The 26,424-nt window shown below is 32.7% G+C and overlaps 2 protein-coding genes and 1 long non-coding RNA gene across 4 annotated transcripts in view; 2 read left to right on the top strand and 1 right to left on the bottom strand.

The window, feature by feature from the left end:
* The first annotated feature begins 5,091 nt into the window (after window positions 1-5,091).
* LOC125057351 lies at window positions 5,092-7,199 on the top strand. The gene is made up of 4 exons (XM_047661005.1): window positions 5,092-5,261; window positions 5,764-5,954; window positions 6,381-6,494; window positions 7,042-7,199. The coding sequence occupies exons 1-4, from the start codon at window positions 5,147-5,149 to the stop codon at window positions 7,174-7,176; spliced, it is 555 nt and encodes a 184-aa protein (XP_047516961.1). The 5' UTR covers window positions 5,092-5,146; the 3' UTR covers window positions 7,177-7,199.
* On the bottom strand, window positions 5,935-25,053 carry LOC125057352. Its single transcript, XR_007118195.1, has 3 exons — window positions 24,953-25,053; window positions 6,378-6,489; window positions 5,935-6,295 (listed from the first exon to the last, which is right to left on the bottom strand). It is a non-coding gene; the product is annotated as an uncharacterized LOC125057352 (long non-coding RNA).
* Window positions 9,550-26,424, top strand: part of LOC125057350 (phospholipid phosphatase 2-like) — a 73,908-nt gene continuing 57,033 nt past the window's right edge. The window contains exon 1 of one of the 2 annotated variants that reach the window (XM_047661003.1): window positions 9,550-9,735. In XM_047661003.1, coding sequence (XP_047516959.1) covers window positions 9,610-9,735 — 126 coding nt within the window. In that variant the 5' untranslated portion in view covers window positions 9,550-9,609. Of the gene's footprint in view, window positions 9,736-21,193; window positions 21,441-26,424 lie in introns of those variants that run through there. The other variant, XM_047661004.1, reaches the window with a different exon arrangement.

Below are 26,424 nucleotides of genomic sequence, written 5' to 3'. Positions count from 1 at the left end.
TAACGTTAGCAAGTAAACCTTTATATGTAGTCGATAGACACTTAATACGGCTTATTTAGTCATAGTATATCTTACATAATTATTAAATATATCCTAAACCTATCTACACAAATTAAAATGATTAAGTATAATAAATAACTATAGTTTTCATTTATTATTTTCGTAATTATCTTTGCGTAATTAACTAATAAGCTAATATCTAAATCATGATACATTAAATATATATTTTAATTAAATGTTAATTGAGTAAGTGAGAAGTTTGATTTTCAACTTATAATGATATTATATTAATTTTGGTTTCTTTTTTTAATAAATTTAATAAATAAAATTTTATAAATATAAAAGTATGTATATACATTCTCTTGATTATAACGACAATATAGATACATATTGTATGAACACGATTGAACATACAAAAAATCTATAAATAGGTTCAACGCCTTCCGTACCAACAAAGCCTCTTCCATGTTTTATGGTCTATGGGATGAGTCATACAGTGTACACCATGTCCGTTAGTGGGTCAAGACACAAGACAATTATGAAAGCGGAAATACAAATCTCGCGTGCGTTCGGGTCATGTTATGATAAAAAAGAGAAATTTTATTTAACTCGTACTATGCATATTATATTTATTTCTTGCTAATTCAGTGTCTCTCTCTTCAGTCCGCAGCTCATGGAGCTGGGGCTGGAGCTCATCTGGAGCGTACAATCTGTATCCACCGGTTTCTGGCCAGCGCCTTTCTTAGGGGACGTCCATAAATTACGTGAGGTGTTTAAGGGGGGGAGGGGGTCGAGTCAAATCTCATTTAATCTTACGTTGGAGAGAGTGGGGGTCTCGGCAAATATCACGCAATTTTTTTTCTAATTGAAAATTTTTTTTAGGAAAACGGTTGACCCTAAAGGCCATCTCTGCAACTTCCCGCTAACTCCATACCTAACGCTCAACATTTCACTTATTTTGTTTTAGTCGTAAATAAAAGCACGAAGCAATTTTTTTTCTTTTTCAACGCGTTTACGTAAGAAACCCACATTTTGAAAAATCTCACGTGAGATTGGGGGTTGGGGGAGGAGGTTGAATAAAATCTCACGACATCTCACCAGGGGGGGAGGGAGTCACAGAAAATTTAAAAAAACACCTCACGTAATTTATGGACGCCCCCTTATGACAGTTTTGAGGACGATGAGTCTTTCACTTGATCGGTCAATCTGGTGAACGGCCACGTGATCTTTTGCCTTCTGTGTTACAAACCACGATCAGTTACTCCAAGTTCTCATCGCCTCTGCGCATTGTATGGCCGACATAATAGATACAATTCGTTGTCGGCGTTTAGTAGACCGGTACGTTTGCGTCCGTATAAATATAATTCAGTACTTATGTTTAAGTGTTTGCATTTTTAGTTATCAGACATTCACATGATGTATATTAGGAAATAAGAAAATATTAGCTATGTGTGACAATCTGTAGAAGATACATAGGTAAAGAATGGGGCTAAGGTATATAATTAAAAATGTGGTAAAACCAGTATAGTAATATAATGAAAATGACCTTCAATCTGAATATAATATAAAAATATAGCCATTATGAGTAAATGCAAACATTTTGTGTGTAATTGTTGACTAATTTGTGTATTTGTTTATTACTTTTATACAGTTTAAAACAACCAAAAAGTAAAAATCTGGCACTTTAAGTATTCATGTGTTCATTTGTGACATTATTTCTTTATGACAACCTACTATGACGCTCCACACGGTCGAACTTCGGACATTTCTAAAGGGTAAAGGATACTTCAATATAAATTATAGGTCTACCAGGATCTGATGGCAAAAAGGGAAAAAAGAAATTGACGCTAGCAATACTGGGGAAATTGGAGTAAAACGTTTTGATACTTTTTTTCCCTTAAAGCGGCTGATTGTATGTGATACATGCAAATATACAAATTTATCCAATGATCAAGGATAATTTTTGAAAATGTTACTGTGGCGAATTTGGGGTTTGAAATTTAGATGAAAACTCCAATTATTCTGTTCATGAGTTTATTAATTAATTATAGGCAATAGCCTATAATTAATTTTCAAGTTCTAATAAGAACTTGAAAATGGTTCCAAATACTGCACATCCATAAAAAAGTCTTCATATGAAGAAGAAGACGCAGTATTTAAGATAAACCTATCCTTCTGCATCTCACAGAACTGATCTTGTTCTATGAACTGATTTTTAATTTTTATTAGATGTTCACAAGATTTTCGCCATTCATCGATCCCTACTTGAGAGTAAGCTTCTTAAATCTCTTCTCTGTTAAAATTTTTATGTTACTTGCAGGTATAGTAACGTTTTTACCCGCAAGTTTTTGTTTCATTATTCCCCAGATTAATTCTATGGGGTTTAACGTACAATGATATGGCCGAAAACTTCGTGGCCGTGTGATTTAAAAATCTCATCTATCTGATATTTAGGTTTTTTTTCAATTCTAAATCAAAACCACCTTTCCTCTTTTTACCGGGCGTACTAAATACGCCTCTGTTAGATCTGCCCTCGGCAACAATTCGTCTTATGGTAGTATTAGAAACCCCTGAAATAAACCAAATTTTATATAATTACATAATATAATACACACGAAAATCCAATAAACCAAAGTATCAAGACGTATCATTCCTACTAACCAGTCAACACTTGCACATAGCTCAATATCGATGATTGTGCATGTTCTGCACCTTGTTGATCAAGTATTCTTTGATAAACATTGAAAACAATACTTCTTGCTTGCGATCGAAGAGGTTTCTTCGACATTTTCACCACTTTTTAAAGGAAATTTGAAGCTAAAACAAAAACAATTCCTCGAAATTTCAGTTGACAACTGAAATTTTTTTTTTGTTGCCATATGAAAATCTCTAATTTTTAAATTTTTTTTTTGCCATCAGATTCTGGTAGACCTATAGTTACTATTATATAATAATAATAATAAATCGTTTATTTGCTAAGAAAGTGATACATTGATCTATGATTCGTTATAAAAAAACCTATATGATTAATTTTGCTAATTGCCAAATAAATATAGGCATGCTAATGTCATATTAATTATCATGATTTCATAATAATAATAAGAACAGTTTAGTTAAAACTTATGGTCTAAACTCTAAATACTCTCCCACGTTAATAAGGCACCTTGCCTTTAAATATTTAATCACCTTCCCCTTGAAAGTATTACACTATAAGGCAGGTCTCTAGTATTATGGAGTCGGTAAGTTATTTTTTATCAAGTAATGTGGCTGAAATATAAATTTATGACTCACTGGATTACCAGAATTTCAATCAAATTAGGAAATCTCTAGATATAAGATCTTTGTTTAAGGAAAAATGTACATTTTCCTACAAATATTGTCAGATGTGAAAATTTTAAGTTTACAGCATTGTGTGCAGTCAACGGTGATTTTTATTTTCTTTTGTATATTAAATCTATTTGATGTTTTAAATCGCTTTACAAATTAATTTAAGAGTGAAAGCAAATCGTGTAGTTTAATATTTGATGCTGTAAAATAACTCTTCAAATATCTTTATCTCAACGATAAAATACTATCATTTAGACATTTCTTATCTCCGAAGATCAAAGTATGTAATAATAAATGTAACAGAATACATAACAATTCATGTCTAGGCCATTCATTATTTTACATTTTCATAATACTTCAGGTACAGACAGTAGAAGAATAAACCCTATTTCTCGTGTGTTCAGTTTCCTTTGAACATTGGTAAACCTTTGACAGGGTGGACGCGATCCCAAATGTTTATAGATGAAGGTGCGCGATATACCGACAGCTTACTAGATGAATCGTATATGTAGTGTGACATAGTATTTAAGATATTGTTTTATAGACAATAAATCAGATTTGAATATTGCTCTGCCGTATTCATTGCTCTATTCCTCTCAATGCGGCGAAGACTCCTTCAACCCCTATTATCGTGGTGAGCCTGCCCGATAGCTTTGAGAAAATCCTACCACCTTGAACCCTTGATCGTACCCGCAGGGGTCCATTTATTAACTTAGGTATCTTGGTGTATACATGTTAGGTTAGAACTGTAGGGCTTAGGAATACGTAGTTTCTAGGTTCTTAGTTTTCGGCGCTCATATATTTAGTTATCTAGTGCAGCTTGTTAATACATACACTATATACTAAACAGATACTCTTGACACAGATTAAAAATAAATTTAGTTATACTACGAGTGCTTAAGTATGGTGATCATAAATCTCCGTCATGCTTCACAAAGAATACGGGTATAATTTAGAATAGAGCCTAAACAACCACTGTCATCTATTGAAAATATGTTGAATTTGGATACAGGGTAGTGTTTACGACTCTGAGTCGTTCCTTAAAGGACAATTCTATATAGATATTTCTAACTGGCGTCATACAAATAAATACATGTTACATTAATATTCCATAGACAACTGATACAACAGTGAGTCATTTAAATAACGACAATATTTGCTACTTGAAGCATTTAATTGTAATCCAGAAATACAAGTGTTATCAAAGTAGTACTAAGATTCACGAAAGCTGTTAATACTCTAAGATTGAGTCAAATCCAATACATTTCGCATAATTATAATTAAAATTGTAGGGCACGAATTCGCATTTTCGCATCGTAAGCAAAAATTACTTCTGAAATAAATATTAAAATTATGAGTTATAAAATATATTAGAAATCGTGAATGATTTTTCTTTGCTAATAATTTTTTTCTTATTATAAGTTATTACTCTATTTACTGATATAGATATAGGTATGTTAACTAAAGCTGGCGGCTTCAACACATTTACACTTTGTGCTTGTGTAGTGTCTGTGAATAAGCGCGAGACGTGATGTCAAACTGAAATACAATAATAAATACATCATGAGATGATACACCGTCGTGTATGAGTGGACTAAAATCTATAGCATGCCCAAAAAATCATATTGAAACATACTGTATGTGAAATTGCATTAGTGTGAGTACTGTGAACCCGCCAGCTTTCGATAACCGACCTATATAATATGTATGTATGTGCTTTATACCAAAGAGGTTAAAATATATTGTAGGATAAAACATCATCAATTTGACGGATAAAAATTACAGTGACATTGACTTTATATTTGTTGCCTTTTTCAAAATGAATTTACCGGAGATAAAACCTTATGAGGAGCAGGCGATAGACACAGTGGTCTCGGTGATAAATAGAGCCAAAGAATTGCTAGGAATTCGACAGACGTTAAAGCAGCTTGCTAGTAAGTAAATAGTGTGCATCCACCTGCAGAACCTCATCTCCCGTCAAGAACAGCCAAAGCCGGGCTGGTCCAACAGCATTTGTTGCCTAGGCCATAGTTTATAGACAAGTAGGTAGGATGTTATCTTGATGCAACTTTTATTTGCGTACATAGAAAAGATTGTGCCCAGCCGGGGTTTGACCACACAAGCTCCGAAAATCGCACACTCAACCAGGCTAACCCTACTCGTATCAAACTCCAACTCTTATTAATACTTTTAGAGTACCAATTAAATTTCAGATAGTTCCTCTTTTATAATATACATATAATATTTTTTATGTAATCCCTACATTATGTAGCACCGACAACCTTTGAAAATACAGACACTGCATCTGATTTACTGTGTTGATGTAAATATATGATAACCTTTCAGTGGCTTCCAAGCAGAGCTCACGACCCTTGATCACTGTTTAACACGTGTTAACAAATTAATTACACCTATTTATTTATATGTATGTTTCAGAAACAAGAGAACATTTCTCCCCGCGAGCTATTGTGCACACTACGAATCTGAAATGTCCTCTTGTAAAGAGTGGTGAAGAGCTCATTAGGCGTGCTATCGAAAAAGACTGGAAGATAACAGAGATCCTTATGTATACTCTTATTTATATAGGAGGTTCTCAAGACGAATGCTCACAGTACTATTACTTTGAAGTAAGAGATTCTACGTGATTCCTTTTACTATAAATAAAAAAATATTGGTGCACAGATGGAGTAACTGTTTTTTTATACATAGACAAAATACAAAATTCCACTGGTATCACATCGATGTGCTTTTAAAAGCAGTTTCTTCCACGCACCACCACTATGTGGAACCAGCTGCCTTTTGAAGTATTTTCGAACCAATTCGACTTAGGGTCCTTTAACCTTAACTACAAGCGTATAAATTCTTAAAAGGACGGCAACGCACTCGCGATTCCTCTAGCATTGACAGTGTCCATAGGTGGGCGGTATCACGTATCATCATATGAGTCTCCTGCTCTTTTGCCCCTGTTCTATAAAAAATTACACGTGTATGTCAAAAGATAGAGAATGTTAACCATTATATAATTTGATAAGTGAGATACCTGTACTTACCAGGTGATATTTAGCCAGCCGAGTCTCGCGTACCCAATTCCTCAGTCGACAGCCTCCGTGTTCTTCAGAATCGAAGATAAACACGTAGAGGCAGCAGAAAACAAACCAGCTCCTGTAGTAAGAATCTTTCAATTTAAATAAAAGTCGTTATTATTTTTTTAAATATTAGACAATTCACACCAATTGACCTAGTCCCATGCTAAGCTGGTGAAGCTTGTGTTATGGGTACCTACTAGGCAACGGATACACATACACATTATAGATAGATAGACATATAAATACATATTTAAACACCCAAGACCTAAGCACAACACCAAATGCTCATCACATCGATGTTTGCCTCAGCCGGGACCCATGGATTCGCAGTCAGGGGTACTAACCACTAGACCAATGAGCCGTCTAAATAGTGTAAAAGTTATAAAAATATAAATCTTATGATTTAGGTTTATTAAATACGGTCGTTTGGTTCCAAGCGAAACAATAATTAATTTAAAGATTTCACAACGTGTCTATACCATAGAAATATCAGTCATTTATGTATTATTGATAATGAAGAGACTTTTTAGACATTTATGATATTTAATCGTCATATGTTTAAATAAAAGAATTGGTAACCATGGTAACCAATTATCTATAGTCCACGTTATAACGAGTTTGTATTTAGATGACATTCCGGGTTGAAGGACATCGCCTAGACCACGACATACGTCATACGATCCTCCCCGCAGACTGGTTACTTGGAGTAATTAAAATGAAGGCAAACCTCTTTGAGAGAATCGAACATTTACAGCTTTTTTAATTTTTACTAAATAAATATAATCCTTTAAAGATATTTTTTTCATTACCTTACGATTCTCTACGATAACAACAGCTATTTCTGTTATATTGTGGTCATTTGAATAGGCCGTGTGAGTGGCTAGTGTTAAATAATCAATGAGATTCAAATCACAGCTTTGCTTTTTTATGTGCATTAATAGTACTACTCGTTCGGACAGTGAACACCCAAAAATTGACGTCGTGTATCAGGCCAAAAAAGGTTTATCACTTGCCTTGGATCAGATGGCAGAAATTCTTTTTAGAAGAAAGTGGTTTAAGAAATTATATTTTGCAAGTGTTTAACTTGTATGCAATGTGATGAAACGTTCATTATAATTCGACCTTATGCAGTCGGAAATATAGATAATATATTCATCAGCTTAAATTTGTAACGATAAAGCGAGGTCGAAGCAACTCACAAACTTGTTTTGATAAAATTCTCTTTTTTAAATGTGAATAATGTCCTAATTATTATAGCACAGTTTTAACTAGAGTTAATACTCATTTAAGTCTTTCCCTGAAATTGTTAGGTAGGTAATACTATTACTGTAATGTAGGTAATAAAATTCATTTGCGTTTTACGAATAGGGTTATTTTTATTTCAATAAATTCCATGTATGTAGTTAGGCGGAAATTTTTATACCAATGTAGTGACAAAAGGAAATAATCCAAGTTAACAATACCACTTCAATATAACTCACACAATACTGCTATTATGCCAAAGTTATAGACTAATTCGAAACTGTGACTGCTGTAGAAATATAGCATCGAAAGATATGAAAGGTTTGGAACCTATTTGATTCACTACTTCTTCCAATAGTACATTTCCATTGTGTGGATAGGATAATATATACATCGCTAGTTTCACAGTATTTAGAGGCCAATGTCCTTGTTGACGTAATTGTAGAGCAGCTTTCACTGAATGCATTTGAAATTCTAATCCGATACGCAATATTGAAACGAGAGCACTGCCAGCACGAGCCATAAGTTCACAACTCGTTCAGCCGTGCGATTCTGTTAATCCGTGAGTTCACTTCGCACTTACAACGGTCCCTTCGTCACTCACGTCATTTTTGGAATCTCATGGTATTCTGTTAAGCAATTTCACATTACGTCTTGACAAGCTGAGGGAGCTTGTAGTTTATTGTTTATCAGAATGCCAAATCTTCTGACTGCTTCATGACTGATTTGAGCGCGACCGCCGCTGCGAAAACCGCTGTGAGAGTTCGATAAGTGAGTTACAGAATCGCAAGGCAGTTGGTGTCTTGTATTATGAAGAATACTTCAACGTGAGAATTTTACTCAATGCAGCTTAAAAGTCATCTCAGTAAGACATTAGAAACTCAAGTGATTAAGTCAAAAAGCAAAACAGTTAGTTACCTAATTAATACGCTATATCACATATTTATCTAAGTACTTTTATTACCGTGTGTGCAACACGGTAAGAAAAGTTAACTATTTTTTAACTGTTTTTAGAACAAATGTGTATTTTTTTAACATAACCTTCGAGCTGTCATTTGCACTTTATTTAGGTTACAGAGCCCGTATATTTTTATATTATAAAGGATTATTTGAGGACCCGCATGGATTTAGGTCTTGAATGAGATAAGCCCTGACGATTGTATTGAGTTTCACCCTCAGATATTATTAACACACTAGATCCTTATGTAGGTAATGCCTTGCTTTATAATTTATTTTGTTTGGTGTCAGATTAATTAAGAAAAAAATTATAAACGTTAATAAGGTTGTTTTATTTAGATATTAATCTTATAGATTCATAGGAATAAGACCATGAAACATCGTGTTACCTGTAAGGAGCTAACAGCTGTGTATGACTCTGTATAAAAACATAATATGTACACTTACTGATCCGGCAAACGTTGTTTTTCCATGTATATTATTTCTAGGACACATTTTTTAGTTCATTAAAAATAACTATCTACTATAGTCCATAATAAAAACAGGGTTGGTCGTAGAGGGGTGAAAATAAAGGATTGTATGTATTTTTGTATATTTTGTACCATAAAAAAATTGAATCAAACATTTTGTCTCAAAAGCAAAAATAAAAATTAGGGGTGAAAAATAGATGTATGTAAAATTGCACGAAAATCGGTCAAGCAATTTCGGAGGAGTGTAATTACAAACACCGTGACACGAGAATTTTATATATTAGATTAAATTCAACAACTTATTACGAAACTGATTAAACAAACGTGCAAACATAACTGAATAAACTTTACAGATAAGTCTGGCTTTATTTGCAGACAGAGCAACCGCGCGAATCTCAACTTTAGAAAAATTGCATTACCTGAAGTGATTCATCGTTGACCCAAACCTGTCATTCGTTTGCGTTCGGTTTGCGCGCGCGCACGTTTTACGATAATTGTTAATAGTTGTATAGTAGTGTGTGAGTGAAATGGTGCGTACATATAAAGTGATTGGATGTTTCAAAATGCCGCGTCGATCTAAAGTGGTACCAGCGCCACCTGGCGAAGGAGTGTTTACGATTGACATGTCATCAACATCGACATTGGATATTGCAGTAAGTTCACGGTTTAAGAATGTTATTGCAACAATCGTTCTTATATTGTTAACTATAATTACGTTACGTTAAGTTACGTTAGATACGACTTGAATTACCACTTGTAATTTCCATCCTTGGCCTAGAACGTATTGCTACATCCTTAACCTACAAAGTTTATTTTCTAAGGTAGCATAATCACTGCTTGCCTAAGACATTCGACCGTGTCCTCCATGTACGATTTTAGCATTCGCCCTGTACCGCAAAACTCTCCCAAAGGTCGAGAACAAATTTAAAGTTACTTAAAACTAGCACTCGAATCGGGAATCGAACCCAGTACCCCTTACCTAACTGCCAATTAATAAGACCGCTAGTCTATGATGCATAATAAAACGACTCTTGGGACATTAGACAAGTCTGACTACTCTGAGTTAAACACTATACTACCAATAGCGTGTTAATTATTGTCAAATGAGAAACAATAAATACTAACAGTAACAGACAAACTTCGTTAGAATCCTATAATATTATTATAAACTTTATAACATCATGGTAGGTATATCCAGTCTAACATATAAGTCAGATTATATACATATTCGATACATGTAAGAGATATAGCGAGCTTCAAAATGCTGAGAGTCACACAGATAAAATATCTTAAGGGATAACTTACCTGCTAAAAAACTCGTTTGTCGAGCTTGTGGTATTTCGGAACAAAAGCGCACAGACCTTTGGGCACCAGTTGGATGTGTCTTGCTCTTGTTTGTAACGGATTCTAAATTCAAAATACCACTTGTAAATGAGTTGTAGATTCTTTAAACTTTACGCACGACAAACACTTTTTGTAGATTTTCTAGAGAATTTTGCATACGTGGTATTTTAAGTATATTTATTATACGATAATATATATAAAGTTAATTACTAAAATTATATTAAAGTATTACGGTATCTAGATAATAAACTGTAAGTTAAATAATGTGAAAAACACGAAGCTTTTGGTAATATACGATAATTATAAAAGTAATTGAGCTACGAAATTGATAATAAGGCAGTGAGATAAATTATAACCGACTTAAAAAACCGAATTTAAATAACTTTAGTAAACGTTAAATCTTAATGACTATCCCTAAGAATAGCTACAGATTAACACAAGATTAAAAAAACCTTCATACATGCCATTTATAACGGTTGGCGAACTTGTAAACGAACAAAAATTTTTATCAAACCTTAAACACAGTGGAGTATTCTCAGCGCTACTTTATAAATAAATACTTCAGCAATGAATAATAACTTAAACGACTTTTTTAATTGCATTTATCGTTAATAGCTCTGTTATAGGTTGAAGAACATACAAAAGTATATGTGAATGAAATACTCGGTGAATGCTGAGGAACTGGTTTTGATTGACGCATCTCATGATTGACTACAGACCATCGTGTCTATAGAATCATTAGTGAGAAATCGCTGAGAGCACGATTTCGATTTATACTCGTAATGCGATTAAAATAATGAATATATGAATATTAATAACTGTACAATGTAACTAAACACAAGACAATTAAATATATTAATATACACCTGTGTCGGTTTCGCACGGCTAGACATGTTTCTTTAATAATGGGAATAAATATGGCATAAAGTAATATTCTATTGGTGAAATAATTTTTCGAATTAGTCTAGTAAGTTAATTCCTTATAAACGAGATTCAAAGAAAAAATACATTATATTAATTATTACTGACTTGACTGTTAATACATTCCTGGCATTATACTCCTGTATTATTATTGATAAGTTGAATCTTTGTTATTCCACCACTCTAATTCCAAAAGGCAACTCGCCATAGAGAATATCTATGTTTTCGAAATCGCAGAATAGATCACATATGGACCTATACGAGATATACATTAAGATATTACGAGAATCCATTAAAAAGCATATTTGTATCTGTAGAAAAAATTAAACGACAATTTAAATCTCTAACAATTACGATCGATATCCTGGATAATGAATGCTTAGCATCATCACGGAACATGCAAGCAGGCTCAAAGTATGTTGAAAATGAGTACAAACATTTAAATACGAAAACCTGTTTTTAAGTAAACCAACATTTCGTGAGGCATTATGAGATTTTAATAGTGATTAGTGCTAACACGAAGTTCGGACAAGGTCAAGAATGCAAAGAATTCATTGCCGTATGCAAAATTTTATAACGTTTTCTAAATGTTTAAAAATATAAATAATAATCTGTGTACAATCCTTTACTGGTGGCGTCTGATTTTTTATTAGACCAATTTTCTTTTTTTGCAAACAGGCTATTAGCTAAATGAAACTAAGAGTCATTATGACATACCGTAGGAAGGAAAATATTGTATATTTCTGCATTTATTGCTAGGAAAAGTATTGTGAAACCCACCGAAACCGATGAAATTCCATTTTTAAATTTTACTAAAAAATATGTGATCTCAATATAAGAATGCTTCAATGGGCGCAAGAAAAATCGTAGTGTTGCATGTTAAAATGAGACCATGTGCGTAATTATCCCATGTTCTCTGTTAAATTAAAATTAAATAAATGTTGATTGATCTCATATAACTAGTTTAATAATTAATAACGATGGACTCATTAATAGTATACTTTTATTTGTAATTCCGCTTAAATTGTTGCACGTATTGTGCAGTAAGTGCCCAATCGATTATAATTTATTCAAAACAATCGTATTAGCTATTAGCTAAGTCATGGAGCACTTATTGTTTACTGATAGCGATTATGCACTTTTGGCACGATAAAACTGTCAAAAATCCTTAGCGTGTTTGGATGTCAAACATGTTTTTAAAATTTTGTTTTATTGCGGAGTCATTATAGACTCACAAGTTTCCTTGCGATATTTACCTTTATCCAAAGGGCAAGCAAATACGTAGGTACGTATTTCTCTCTATGTGCGCATTTAATACGGTGAAGAAAAACATCATGAGGAAACTGGTTTTTTTTAACATGGCAGCTGCCTCATCTGATGTTAAGTGATCCCGCCGCCCATGGACACTTACACGGCCAGAAGGCATGTCTCAAATCCAATATACAACGACATGTTTTGACGACTCATTGGTCTAGTGGTTAGTACCCCTGACTGCGAATCCATGGGTCCTGGGTTCGATCCCCGGCTGAGACGAACATCGATGTGATGAGCATTTGGTGTTGTCCTTAGGTCTTGGGTGTTTAAATATGTATTTATTTGTCTATCTATCTATAATATGTATGCATATCCGTTGCCTAATACTCATAACACAAGCTTCACCAGCTTAGCATGGGACTAGGTCAATTGATGTGAATTGTCTTTAAAAAAAAAAAACATGTGTGAGACAGAAGGCTGATCACCTACTTGTCTATGAAATGAAAATTATCAAAGAAACGAATGCAATCTGAGGACAAGGGAACAACCCATATAGAGTTATACCAGTACTGGATTATTATTATTTAACCTAGAACTTAAGTTCTGATATATATCTACTTGATGACTCACGACATATGTATTTGGTTCCACATATTGTCTAGGGTCTAGTCAGTAGACCACAGTAAACATATGAGTCACTACAAGAGATATTATACTATGTTCTTACGCATAACTAAGTATTAATTAGCCGGTTTTTGATCATTAAGCGCCTCCATAGCATACACACGCTGATGCGATGCGAATCCTAAAAAGGGATACAATTATAGCGATACTATTTCGTAGAATAGAGATAGTTTTTTTTTCTTATAGGTAAACAGGTACACTTATGAACGTCAAGAAAACAGATGTAAAATTGATTCTAAATTTACAGTTACCAGTTCACAAGTCCAAGATGTAGAACTGGCAAAAAACTTTCCGCCACTCTTTTTATCGCTAAGTTTTGAGTCATAATTGTTTGAACTGAAGCAAATCAATCCCAAGGATTAGGATAATTATATATTAGTTTGGAGTAGTGACATACTCAGCATTTCAGAAACATTATCTGACACTATTTGTAATTTTGCTCCCTGGTACATTCGCAATAACGAATAAGAGAACGCCACAACAATTATAAGACGCCAACACGTGAATGTCGAGGCTATTCAACTTCTTGATACCACGGGCTAGGTGAGAAGATTGAAAAGGACAAAATCATTCGAATTAGTATGAGTGTATGTTCGTCTTAAGTGTTTACTGGTAAGTGAAAACAGGAACAAAGTGTGTCCTTAATAGAGACTGTAAGTAGTGTTATTGGACACTTACTTATGTTAAATATCTTTTTAGTAAATAAGTAAGACTTTAATTACTTATTAGTCTTAAGTTAGGCTAGATTTTAATGTAAAATGACTTATTTTGCAAATTTTATTTTAAAAAATATATAAAATTTTTGTGTTTATTATTATTTCAATTTAAGCTCTTTCAAAGCTTCTTACTTATTTTAAGTTTGACATTCAAAGCTTTTGAAACCAATTTGGAATAGTTTAGTAAATTAAAGTATTGTAAAAATATTAATTTTCACTTATTTAAATTATTATATAACATTGAAATCAGGTTACTACATCAGGAACCTGGGATACGTGTCTGCTATTCCAATAAATTACAACTCATTTAAAGGCCGGCAACGCACTGGCGAGCCCTCTGGCATTGAGACTGTCCAATATCACTTAACATCAGATGCGCCTCCTTGCTCCTTCTATAAAAAAAGTAGTCAATATAAAACATTTTTTTTAGAATGCCCTAGATTGGGCTATACGGGCTTAAATATTTAAAGCAGCTTTAGGAGGTTATTATTTGACGTTCAGTTGTTTTGTAGCGCTGATTACTGTACAAATATTAATTAAAATACATATAACTCCCCTAGCCATTGCAATCCTGACATAGATGTTAAGTTTTATACCGCGCAATCCCAACGCTACATTACCGCTACGGATATTACGATAACTACCCAGAAATACCGAAAATCAGGGTCGATATCGCTATTAGAAGTTACATAACACGTCGAGAGCGAAAGCGTTAAACCGACATTACTATGCATCCGTATCCACGCGAAGTCGACTCGTAAAATACACTAAATCTACACAAGCTGCCAAGTGTTTTGTAATTATTACTTGAGGCTTGTACAAATAACAAATACGCAATAATTCTTGATGCAATTACAACTATTTATAGCTGACATATCTCTTCACCGCACGTAGGAATAATAATTCAACCGTAAAATATTTAATTATGTGAGTACAATGTTTCATTTATCACTTAGGCATATCAGAAATAATTTATTTATTCCTGTTAAACTAAACAAATGTAGTCTACTAAATCAATGAGTGTTTTCTCTAACTATAAAACCCAGGACACACGAAAAAGGATACATGAATGACGATAATTTCAGTTAGATCAGTTAGTACGTGGATAGGTAATGCAGGTAGAGTAGATATACAGTAGATAATTAAAGATAGAGAAGAAGCTTAGCGGTTAATTACTGGATGTGAATTCTATGGCCTCACCGCAGAGACCTTAAAGAATCAAGAAAGCGTAGTAGCTATGGGCTCTCATGAATTAAAAATCGTTTGTGTGTTAAAAAGGAGTTTTAGGATTGAAGAGGATGGATTATAAGAGATGGAGAACGCATCACGCCCCTGAAGAATGGGTAAACAGCCTAGCCGCTTACGAAACGTGGTCGTTGTTTCTTAGAATATGAAACGGATTCAGAAATTATACGGAAAATTGATTTAGAACTTAGTAAATATAATTGGCATCTTAATATCATTCTATGGTGTGATCTTGGGATCAAATTTGGTTCAAACTTGAGATGCCATATCGCTCCGATTTTTTATTGCATATTTATCGTGAATATCTTTTAGCCCAATTAGTAGGAACACAGACGTTTACAACTTATACAATATACATATATTTTTTGCTCAGGGAGACAACTCATAGAATTTTGAAATTATCGGAAACAATAACTTCGCTAACAGGTAGTTTAGCAGGCCGATCTACTTGCCTTTAAAATGAAAGCCTAATGCATAACCTGGTAACAGTGGCGGAGAGACTCTTGCCATTTGTTCTTGCTTTGTAAATATAAATTTACAATAATTTTTCTCACATTCTGTCTCTCGCCCTGCAATACGTATAAAGGAAGTTGACCATGCGTCGTGCTCGTTACGTGGTGGTGGTTGCATATTTGTATGTGGTGATGTTATTAATAATTTCAACCATTAACATGTTTCAACCCTATTATGACCACGTGTTTTTTATTTTCTTCTTACTATAGTGCCTATACATTGTGCCTTCTCCATTTTGCCTACAGATGCTAAGCGTTTATTATTTTATTATTATAACAAGGAACAGAATGGTGTCAATGGTTGCAGTTCTTCACAATTTTTTTGTGAACCAAAAACCTGATTAAAAGAGTAGCGGAGCTTTTCTTGCCAGTTCTTCTAGTCGTTCGTTGAGGTTGATTAGAGAACTGGCAGTAAATGTAAATTGAGTTCTATAATTTTTTTTAAAATGACGTTCGTAAGTGTACATAGTTATGAATATGAATGCATAAATTCGTATTTAATTTGATTTTATAGTAGACCATTTTCCTATAATAGAATTTGTGTCCAAATAGTCCTATCGTAAACATTAGACAGGATTAAAGTGTAAGATAATGTCTTCCTCAAAGCTAACAGTCAGGCTCTTAGTGACGACATCTTTATGACTTGAAGTGGCGACAACAATATTTCATTCTGGATATAATCGTAACACTATTTAAAGAATTAATATCAAGCAGAATTAAATAATATTATACTTACGTAACCCAAACTTAAAAGACCGTACGGAAAAGGTTGCCAACCATTGACTTTGTAGTTGCCCTTTATCAAAATATAATCAAAATTTATTGGTAACTATGGTCAATATTTCAAAAAACTAAACCTAATTTTACATTTAATATCCGTTATCCGTCCAAATTAATAATGTAGAGCGAGCGAAAAGTACTCGCCATATCACCGTCCAACAGGCTAATTTGACCCCTATTTTATAAAAAAATCTAAGAGATATAGTTACCATATCAGTTGCGGAAGAGCTTGGTATGTATATGAATTTTGTATTTATTAAAAAGGGCCCTCACGTTGTAAACAATTTTAGTTTTTGTATGGTATAGAATTAACAATATTATTTTTTTAATTATTTGAAATTGAACGAAAAGTAATTATAAAATTCAGGAGGGTATCTTGAACTAAACGGAAACACGATCCACCAAATAAAATGTGTGTAGTAAACACAAATTGTATGGAAATTCGATTCAATGAGAGTGAATAATACACAATTAATAAAAAAATTGAAACCTGTATTTTATCTTCACATATTTCCTAACTTAAGAAATGTTTTAAACCAACTTAAAACAGCTTAAGGAAATTCTTTATAAGTCACATATAATGCTAATAGTCGAGATTTCGCAACACATTCCAAAGAGCTGATATTCTTAGTATCACAAAGGAATTCTCAGTACACTCATTCAAGTTATTTCCTATGAAGCCTTACCACAGTCTACAGAATTCAGTGGTGTACTATTTGGAGTAAGAAAGGTCGGTAAAAGTACGCTTTCTAATTTTTTAACTGCATATTATGATAAAAAAGTGTGTGTGTGTGTCAGCTACGACGCACGATTGGAGTTTACTCCTTACGAACGATAAAATGGCGATAATGTTCTGTGGCTGTCGACCATATTTTCATACTAAAGGTGGTAAGAATATATGTTTTTATAATATAAATGTTTGTAGTAGTAATAAAACGTACCTACATCATCTATGCCCAAATAGGATTTTCTTTCTGTGACCAAAGTTACCTTTATAGTAAGAGAAGAATAAGAATGAACAATCTTTTTAGTTTTAATTTCACTGACCATTACTATTGACAAAACTCTATGGCACGCTAGACAATCTACTTTTATTTTTTACACCTGTCAACACTAACAATGTTGTAACGTGGCTGTCAAACGTGAATGTATTCCATCTCATTCTTTTACACGTTCAATCCTACAGATATATATGTTTGTCTCTTTCTACATAACGCCTCAACTTTTTGTGTTACACTTGATTTTACTCCTCATAAAATTTCCGTACCGGGCCTTATAACTCAAATCGTTTCTTAAGGAGTAAACTCCAAAAAATAGTATGTATATTATGTATAAAAATATTAACTTCGCTATTCTCATTCTTATATGCTCCTCATACGAGTAGTATTTGCAAGATTGTTTCAATATTATTTTAAAATGCTCACGGCGAATTGTGTTAAGATATACATATATAAAAAACGAAGGGTTGCACTCCGGGAGTGCCGTCACAAGTGAAAACTTGAATATTAACGTGCATTTTTGATATTTTCGAATGTTTAGGGAATAATTTTTTTCGCGCGGTGCTGCGCGGTTTCGAGAGAGTGACATGTCGATCGCGTGATTGGTAAATCAGTTGACGTTTGTGTCCCGCGATACGCAAACTTTCCTCCACTCCCTTGTTTAATGCGCATTTGTGAGAAAGTTGGATGGATCTGGTTAGCGCTGCGCCTTTATGTCTCATTTAACTTGACAGCAAAAAATAAAAATAAATTAATACAAAAAATAGAATGCACAAAAGCTTAAAGTAATATTGCATCAGTCTTGCATTGATGATCATAATAACTCGCTGTAAATACCCTATTTGGTCGGCGCCAAAATGGCACCTAATACAGAAATGAGATCTTCCTCCCTATTTTCTTATATGATAAAGCTGCAATTTCAATAACACTTTTATCGCACATTCAATCTGAAACGACACGTGTACGCACCACTGTAGATAATGTTAAATCTGTGGATATAACTGTGTAAACAAATTACAACTCTATTTCTTCTACTTAAGGTGTGTTTTTGAAGACTAAGTTGTGAAAAGCCAGGTATAACACGGTTAACATAAAAAGCCCGTCCAAATGAGTAACGGCTTCAATAAAGAATTTTATGTTACTGCAGTTTTTTTCTAAACATTCGTTTATGTATGAACAAAAAATACAGTTTCTACTTTGAGAGTTTTATAGAGAATTTTTCAGAAATATATCACTTTCTTTAAGGCTTTTTCAAGTCACAGTCTAGACGTGAGCACTATTAATCTTTATAAAACACGAAATGGTTTAATGTCTCTTGATTTTTACAATATATTTAATTTATTATAATTTCATATTATTTCTGGTACAAAATAAACATTTTCTTTCATATTAGGAGGGAAAACGATTCAACGGGACGCCAAAAAAGGGCAGACATCGTAGCCCATGGCTCAAGCTTCATAGGCTGGCAACACACCCATTTTTAGTGACTGAATTGCCGGCCTTTGAGGGGGGAGTACACTCTAACTTTGAATAGTTGGAAGTCGCAACTGTCAGGGAAGACCCCCACCGGAAGTCGATTCCATGCAAAGAAAGTGCCTTGTGAAACGGACTGTGGAAGACTTCCAACCATCAAAGTGATGTTGATGAAAATTTGAATTGATACAACTCGTACGGTGTTGAAACCCAAACGATTCTTCAACAATGTAAAACTATTTACTAAAATGCAAATTATTTTACGCCAATTAACTAAAATAGTACACAATTATATTTTACTGTCCCGGCTATGTACGGCTGGTGATTTTTGAAGTTAATTCTCTTCTCATGTTCAGGTAACAATTCGCTTAAAAAGTTCACTATGTGACGCAACTTCCCGTCACGCAACTCGTTCCGGTTGTGAGAGATGGGTGCATTAGATATATTTATGAGTCGATATAGATTAAATTAAGCATAGTTCCCGGTAAATGAGTATATATATTTAGCAAAGAACTACGATAACATCGTGAGGCTACATTTTATCCCGCCCAATTTACAAACCCTTGGACCCTGTGAAAAACCTCCTTCTGCAAGCAAGACTGTTTTAAATTAATATTACTCTACTATCTACTGGATAGAAATGACCTTGACTCGCGCCCTTTGACTATTTCATTACAAACGCGCATAGCGATTGAGAGTTAGGTCGTCAAGGCATGAAGTAATAAGGCTTATAATTGAAATTAAATAAAACGAAATTTAAAATAGCACAGAATAGAATTCGTTATAATAACATTGTCTACTTACCGGCAGTAGCTCCAAGATAACCTTAAAATAGTCGCAATTAACTAATATAGCAAACTAATAATGATTAATATTATTTATGTACAATTAGACGTTTCCTGCATTGGTAATTAATTTACTGTAATATATTTTAATAAATAGGTCAAAAAGCGCCACCTAGTAGTAGATAGACAAATCTTACGATAAGCGCCACCTGTTGTTGAATAGCTATATTAAGTTAGTATTACAATTTTAGTGTCTACCTTAATTTGGAATTATTTTGTACATAGTCTATGTACACAATTTTACGTGTTAAGGAAGTTGATTAAATCTAAGGTCGATGTTCTAATACATATCTAAAGTGTTGTCAAATATGTCAGACCCCATACAGAAAAAAAATGGTTTGACAGCCCTTGAAACTAGATTTTTTGGCGATTTAAATACGGGCTCAAGTATAGCTTTCATTGTTCTACGTGAGTATTATAACTTTTACCTTCCTCTTTAATTTGTACTATGGTTTACACCACGTTGTGATACATGACAATTGTAAAACAAGGAAAAACATTAGAAATAACATGTTTTCTTAACAGTAATTAACTTATTTAAGAAATTATTATAAAAAAGTATAATTTACAATCACAAATTCTTGTAACGTGTCAGTCAAAAAGCTTATTACATAATTTCTTAACGATCAAAATAGATACAGGCTGGTTCAGATAAAAAAACAATGTTATGAACTGGCTGAATGGGCTATTCCCCCGCCATTATCAGAGAAAAAAAAATAATTTTGAAATCAGATTTAATAGTTTCGGCAATTTTATTTTCAAGCTGAGATCGAAAATCCTATTGGAATATTACGAATGAACCTTACTCAACATGCGCCCATTTAACCGTTAAGTTTACCACAATGACGATGACAGATTAAAACCTGATGCTTTCCATAAACAAAAGACGTGGGTGAGAACTTACTGAACTAATAGGTAATTGTTTAAAACCACTTCACAATGTGACAGATTTAAATCATTTAAATACAAATATAGTGTTTAGAGAACCGAATTAGACTAAATTTAATAAAATATTACTTACTTACAATGCGATACAACAAGATTTAATAATCTTAATATATTCTATAGTATTGTACACAAGATAATGGTGAATATTATTTGGTCAGAAAATGTATTGATTACAAGAATGCAATCGCGTTAATGCATTGATGATTCAATGTTAATTTCACCGCTTTCTCCTCAAAAGTCTAAACATTTCAGCACAAGTATTAGAAATTGTTATTTTATTCTCTATTAAAAATAACAATTTCTATTTCTATTTGTTTATTTCAGTGTACAATGCACTTAACATCAATTTTAAGTAACTTTGTGGCGAGTAGCGGCGAATTCGTTCGAGCCAATGCAGTCAGTATTTGACGCAGAGAGCAGAGGTCGCGTTGCTGGTTCGCGTATCTGATCGCCGACTCCGCGTGTTTAGAAATAAAGTAAAAATTTCCCGCGTTATTTAAGTGAATAAGTTTATTAATATTCGAATATTTTTAACTCGATCGAAATATAGTTTTGTTTTTGTTGTGATTTTTTGTGTTTTTGTTTGCGTAAAAATGCCGCTCGTCGCCTGAAATAAGGACTAAGGATTAAGTTTTTTTGTAAGTTTTATTGCTGTATTATATACATTTTTCATAGAAAATATTATTTAAAATAAGAATATTAATGTCATATAGAATATTTATCATATAACAATAAATTAAAGTTATTGTTTTATTATTGTATTATAATATAATATTATTTTAAAAACGAAAACTATTTGTATACCACCAAAAATAAAAAAATAAAAAAATCTAAATTTAAAATTATATATATTTTATAATAAATAGTAGGTATTTACTAAAGATAGTTTTTCTTAAGTTAAAATCTTAAAACCATATTTCATTTCTAATTACCGAGGTTTGAAAAAATCGTCTTTTAAATTACCAGTCTTTATTTAACACCTGGTCATAATAATTTATTATTTCCATAAATAACCCCCAATTTCGCTAGTTAAATCTAAAGTGTGTAAAAAAATGATATTAAATCACAATACGAAATATTCTTTTAAGATATCTTTGGTGGCGCTAATTACTTATTACAACATTAGTTATTAAATATTCGACGGTGATAACTAATACGGAATAACATTGCTATCAGAAATCTGTCCGCCGTTTAATTTATTTCATAATAATGTGCATATAGGGTTGATAAATAGGAGTAAGAGATATTGCATTACATTACGCCTCCGAACAAATATTTCAGCATTACTTACTGTGAACTTAGCGGTATAATATCTACTAAAAATAAAAATCATGATGATAAAATAGCTACAGTGATTTTTATATTGAAAACTCAAAAAAATTGTTAAAAACAGAAAATATAATAATAATTTACCGATTATTTGACGAATCTTATTAATGTTCTTCCAAGGTAGCTTGTACTTCATATTATATATAATAGGCTAGTATTTAAATTAATTAATTTTACAAATAAAATATTAAAATGCATTTAAAGTTGTAACATTTTTTTTTTATTTGGCCTTATGAGATATTTGGATCAGTTTATTTACATACAGAGTGCCTAAAGTTCATATGAGGCGAAATTTTGATAGTCTATAATAGAGATTCGAGGGTTAACAATTAATTAAAAAAAAAAATAGAATTGTAGTCATAATAACGGGTTTAAAATTAATATTTCTAAGTTAGAATTCTTTTTTTTTATTAATGATTTATCAAAATACATTTTAAATCGTATACAACTGTATAAATTATTTAAAAGGTTGCTTAAACCCTTAACAGCGTACAGCCGGTGTATGGTTAGTGCCCAGTTTTGAGACCCTCAAGAAAAACGCACTCATGTCCCCATAAACATATTTATAATTGTAATCTTCATATTTATCGTGTTTTAATTATATAATATTATTAATTATTTTTTAATTATATACATAGTTTTTTTGCTAACCCTAACAATCGGCAGTGCCTTGAACTTTATCGCAGACGTATTTTGATAACCCTACGTTCCGCGTTATGTCACTACGTTTTAGCACTTCCAACCTTATTTACTTTTAAATTGTATAAACAAACAATAATGCTCTAAATTATTGTTTTGTCTTCTATTAAAGTAGGTAAGTTGCTACATAACTTAATGTGTTTCTGTTGATTTGGATAACTAAAATTGTTTGAATTTATTACTTTTTAAATAGCTGACGTTTTCTTAAACATCTTGTACCCACATCGACACATAAGTTTTATATGCAAAGTTTCATCTATTTCAAACTTTTCCAAAAAAAGTTCTATTTTTAAACACGAATATAACATACTCAATCTACATATTTAGTGTTATAAAGCTATTGTGTGTGTGTTATATATAAGTGTGTGTATTATGTACGAGCTTTCATATGACCGCATATAATTTAAGTATTCTTTCATCTTAATATTTTATATGATATTAAGTTTAATAAAGCTTGACTTGTCCACTACGGAAATTTAATCCCTTCTGGCAATAACAGGGCAGTGTTAGCTTAGTGGCTTCCGCGCGCGACTCTCATCCCTGAGGTCGTAGGTTCGATCCCCAGCTGTGCTCCAATGGATTTTGTACGCTCACTCGAAGGAAAGATAAGGTTTCCTTATAACCAAAAAGTCGAAGGCGTGTACCAGGCAGTGTGCTCAGCTCACGTGCCTATTAGAAATAAAACAAATGATCACGAAATAGACTGGGTATTTTTCTAGCAAAAACATTATCTATAACTGACAATCGTTATGCTCTGTATGCATCAGAAAGTGTGAATATAGCCATTAGATACCATTTTATTGCGATTAAAATAGTACTACTATAAATAATTAGATTTTCGACTTTTATGGATGTTTGTATAAGTTTAAGCAGTTTGGAGACGGTTACGTCGTACATATTTTTATGTGTTTGTAACTCTTCCTAAACTGGACTGATTTTGATGAAAACGTGACGTGTGTACAGGACATCCTCGGGTCTAAATATTGCGTAATACCGTACAAAAACCAAGACGAAAATGTATACGAAAACGAGGATTTAAATGAGATTAGTATTCTAATACTACTTATTTCAATTAGTGCATCACTGTTGCTTCACCTGATAACTTAGATTCAGAATATTTCCACTTGATTCCACTTGCGTGTATTCTAAATTTAGGTACAAAACTTATTATTTATTTATTTATTTTTTCACAAACATACACATGACAGAAATACAAAAAAACATGTTACAAAAGCGATAAGGCAACTTAACTTACAAACTGCAAAAAATTGTCTACCCTCTTATTTTTTAATAATAAATTTTAAAGAACCTAGTTTTAAAATATGTAGGTTTTATTTAATATATCATATATAATATTTAATAACATACATAATATATAATCAAATAAAATAATCTTTTTCGTTTATAGTTTATGCCTTGCCTTAGCGATATTATTTATGTATCAAAATTTACGAACGATGATAGGACGTGGGCGCGGAAGTTACGAATTTATAGTTTTTATGACAAAATAATAGTAAAATTGATGTTGCAGTATCAAACCTGAATAGAGTAAATTACCTATTTTTCTGCATTTTAGTCAAAAAGTTTAGCACTAAATATGACTTAAATAACAATATCAAAATCACTTGGTTTTGCCTATAATTTTTCATAAAGGTAGTTCTAAATGTGACTGTATTTTTTTTTCAAACCAATGATAAGGTGGTTTGGTCACTGTATTTTAGTAAAAAATAACATATATTTGATTATAGAACACATATTTTTCTTTTTACGTAGTAGGAGGCAAACGGACGGGAGGCTCACATTGCCAGAAGGCTCGCAAGTACGTTGCCGGCCTTTTAAGAATTGGTACGCTCTTTTCTTGAAGGACCCTAAGTCGAATTGGTTCGGAAATACTTTAGAAGGCTCAGGGCTGCTGGTTCCAGATAGTGGTGGTGCGCGTCTAAAACTACCTTAGGAAACGCTCAGTTATATTTGTATATATATCACAATCACTTTATAAAAATAGGTCCAATTAAGTTGCTGTCGCTGGCAACACCAATTTTCAGTGGACAGCTATACGCACACATTGAGCAAAACAAAAATTTTTAAGATCAAAAATAATGATATAAAATACTATACATACACTTTTAATTAATATGAGGTCTGATGTGCAAGGTCGGACACTCGGTGAAATACACATACTTCAAACGTTACTAACATGCTAATAGCCAGGAGACTAACGGCAGACAATACTAATAACAGACATAATACATACAAGTTTCTCTTAACAATGCCCAGTTAATTGTTTATTTAACAGGGCTGTCACCAAATGTCACTGTTTATTATGTACGTCAATTATCACTTTTTATAGACCTTTTATCTAAATATTTATTTACACAACATAAATATACAATATTCTTAACCTGCATAGTAATAATAATGAAAAATGTATAAATAGAAAATTTAAACAAATTTAAAGTTTGGTCCCTGTGGCAGTGTACCTTTAATGCTGGCAGCATTTCCGCGCTGTATTGCGATACTTATTCGTTGAGCGAGGAAAGCACCAGCCGTGTGTCACCGGTACTGTCTACCAGGCGCCAACTAAAATCTTTAATTAGCGCCTGTATAACGTAATTATGTGGTGTACTTACACCGTGAAAGAAAGCCTGATAATAAATATTCCCTTTATCATTCACGAGAATTCAATGTAATAATGAAACAGACTTGTTAAAATAATAAACACTCTGAAATATAAACTTCAACTCCTCTTCAATCGAAAAATATCTCGTTTTATTTTTCTTCGACGAATAGTTTATTCTCTTAGATCTTCTCGGGTATTTTGTCTTACTTTTACCTAAAGTTTTATGTTTTAATTACAAAAATCCTAACAGGTGACCTTAAAACAACAAGAATGCCATACCAAAAAGAAATTAACACCCAAAATAACAAGTAAACTTAAGAAAGTCCCAGCTGTGGGCACATGAAGTAGCTGCGGCCGATATCGCCTTCTACGTCAGAATTCACATTTAATATCTTATTCTGTCTTTGAATATAAGTAAAGTACTACCCTAATAAGCATTTAAACCTAATATTTATACGCAGTAATCAGTAGTAAGCTTCGCGTCTAATTTCCACTACACAAAGCAACAAATCAAAAGGCTCAGTACTCTATATTAATGTGAATTCGGTTGATCTAGATTAGACGTACCCCAATTCGTAAAATATTTTAATTATTTATCGGTGTCAGCCCTAAATCCGGTAACACCTTGCTACTAAACTCGCAGCTCACCCACTGACCCAGCGTTACTTCATTACTGCATTAATGGTGTCTAATACATTTGTAGTTAGGGTTGACAAAAGGTTTACAACGGTAGCTAAATAACACATAGGCTCGAAGTGAAACTTTTGTTGCGACTTGCGTATGCGAAGAGTCACCATTCCTTTACAATAATTAGTGTTATTTTTAGTTATAGACTTAAAGAGGAGTAACCTACTCACCAAACTGTAAAAGTATTAAAATTCCATAGTGAGAGGAGAAATCCATTACCTAACGTATGTATTTTCTATTATTTGAAGCATTTGAACCTTATATTCAGTGTCTTGTGACGACTCAAA

This window comes from Pieris napi, chromosome 16 (genome assembly GCF_905475465.1).
Source record: "Pieris napi chromosome 16, ilPieNapi1.2, whole genome shotgun sequence".
Lineage (NCBI taxonomy): Eukaryota > Metazoa > Arthropoda > Insecta > Lepidoptera > Pieridae > Pieris > Pieris napi.
Note: the sequence above shows the minus strand (reverse complement) of the source record. Positions and strands in the feature narration are given on the sequence as shown.

What these genes read in the sequence shown, in the direction of transcription:
- LOC125057351 (XM_047661005.1), top strand. Translation starts at nt 5,147, where the DNA reads ATGAATTTACCGGAGATAAAACCTTATGAGGAGCAGGCGATAGACACA. An exon ending in CACAGTACTATTACTTTGAA is followed by an intron (nt 5,955 to 6,380) that starts GTAAGAGATTCT and finishes TGTACTTACCAG; the next exon opens with GTGATATTTAGCCAGCCGAG. An exon ending in AAAACAAACCAGCTCCTGTA is followed by an intron (nt 6,495 to 7,041) that starts GTAAGAATCTTT and finishes GTTTGTATTTAG; the next exon opens with ATGACATTCCGGGTTGAAGG.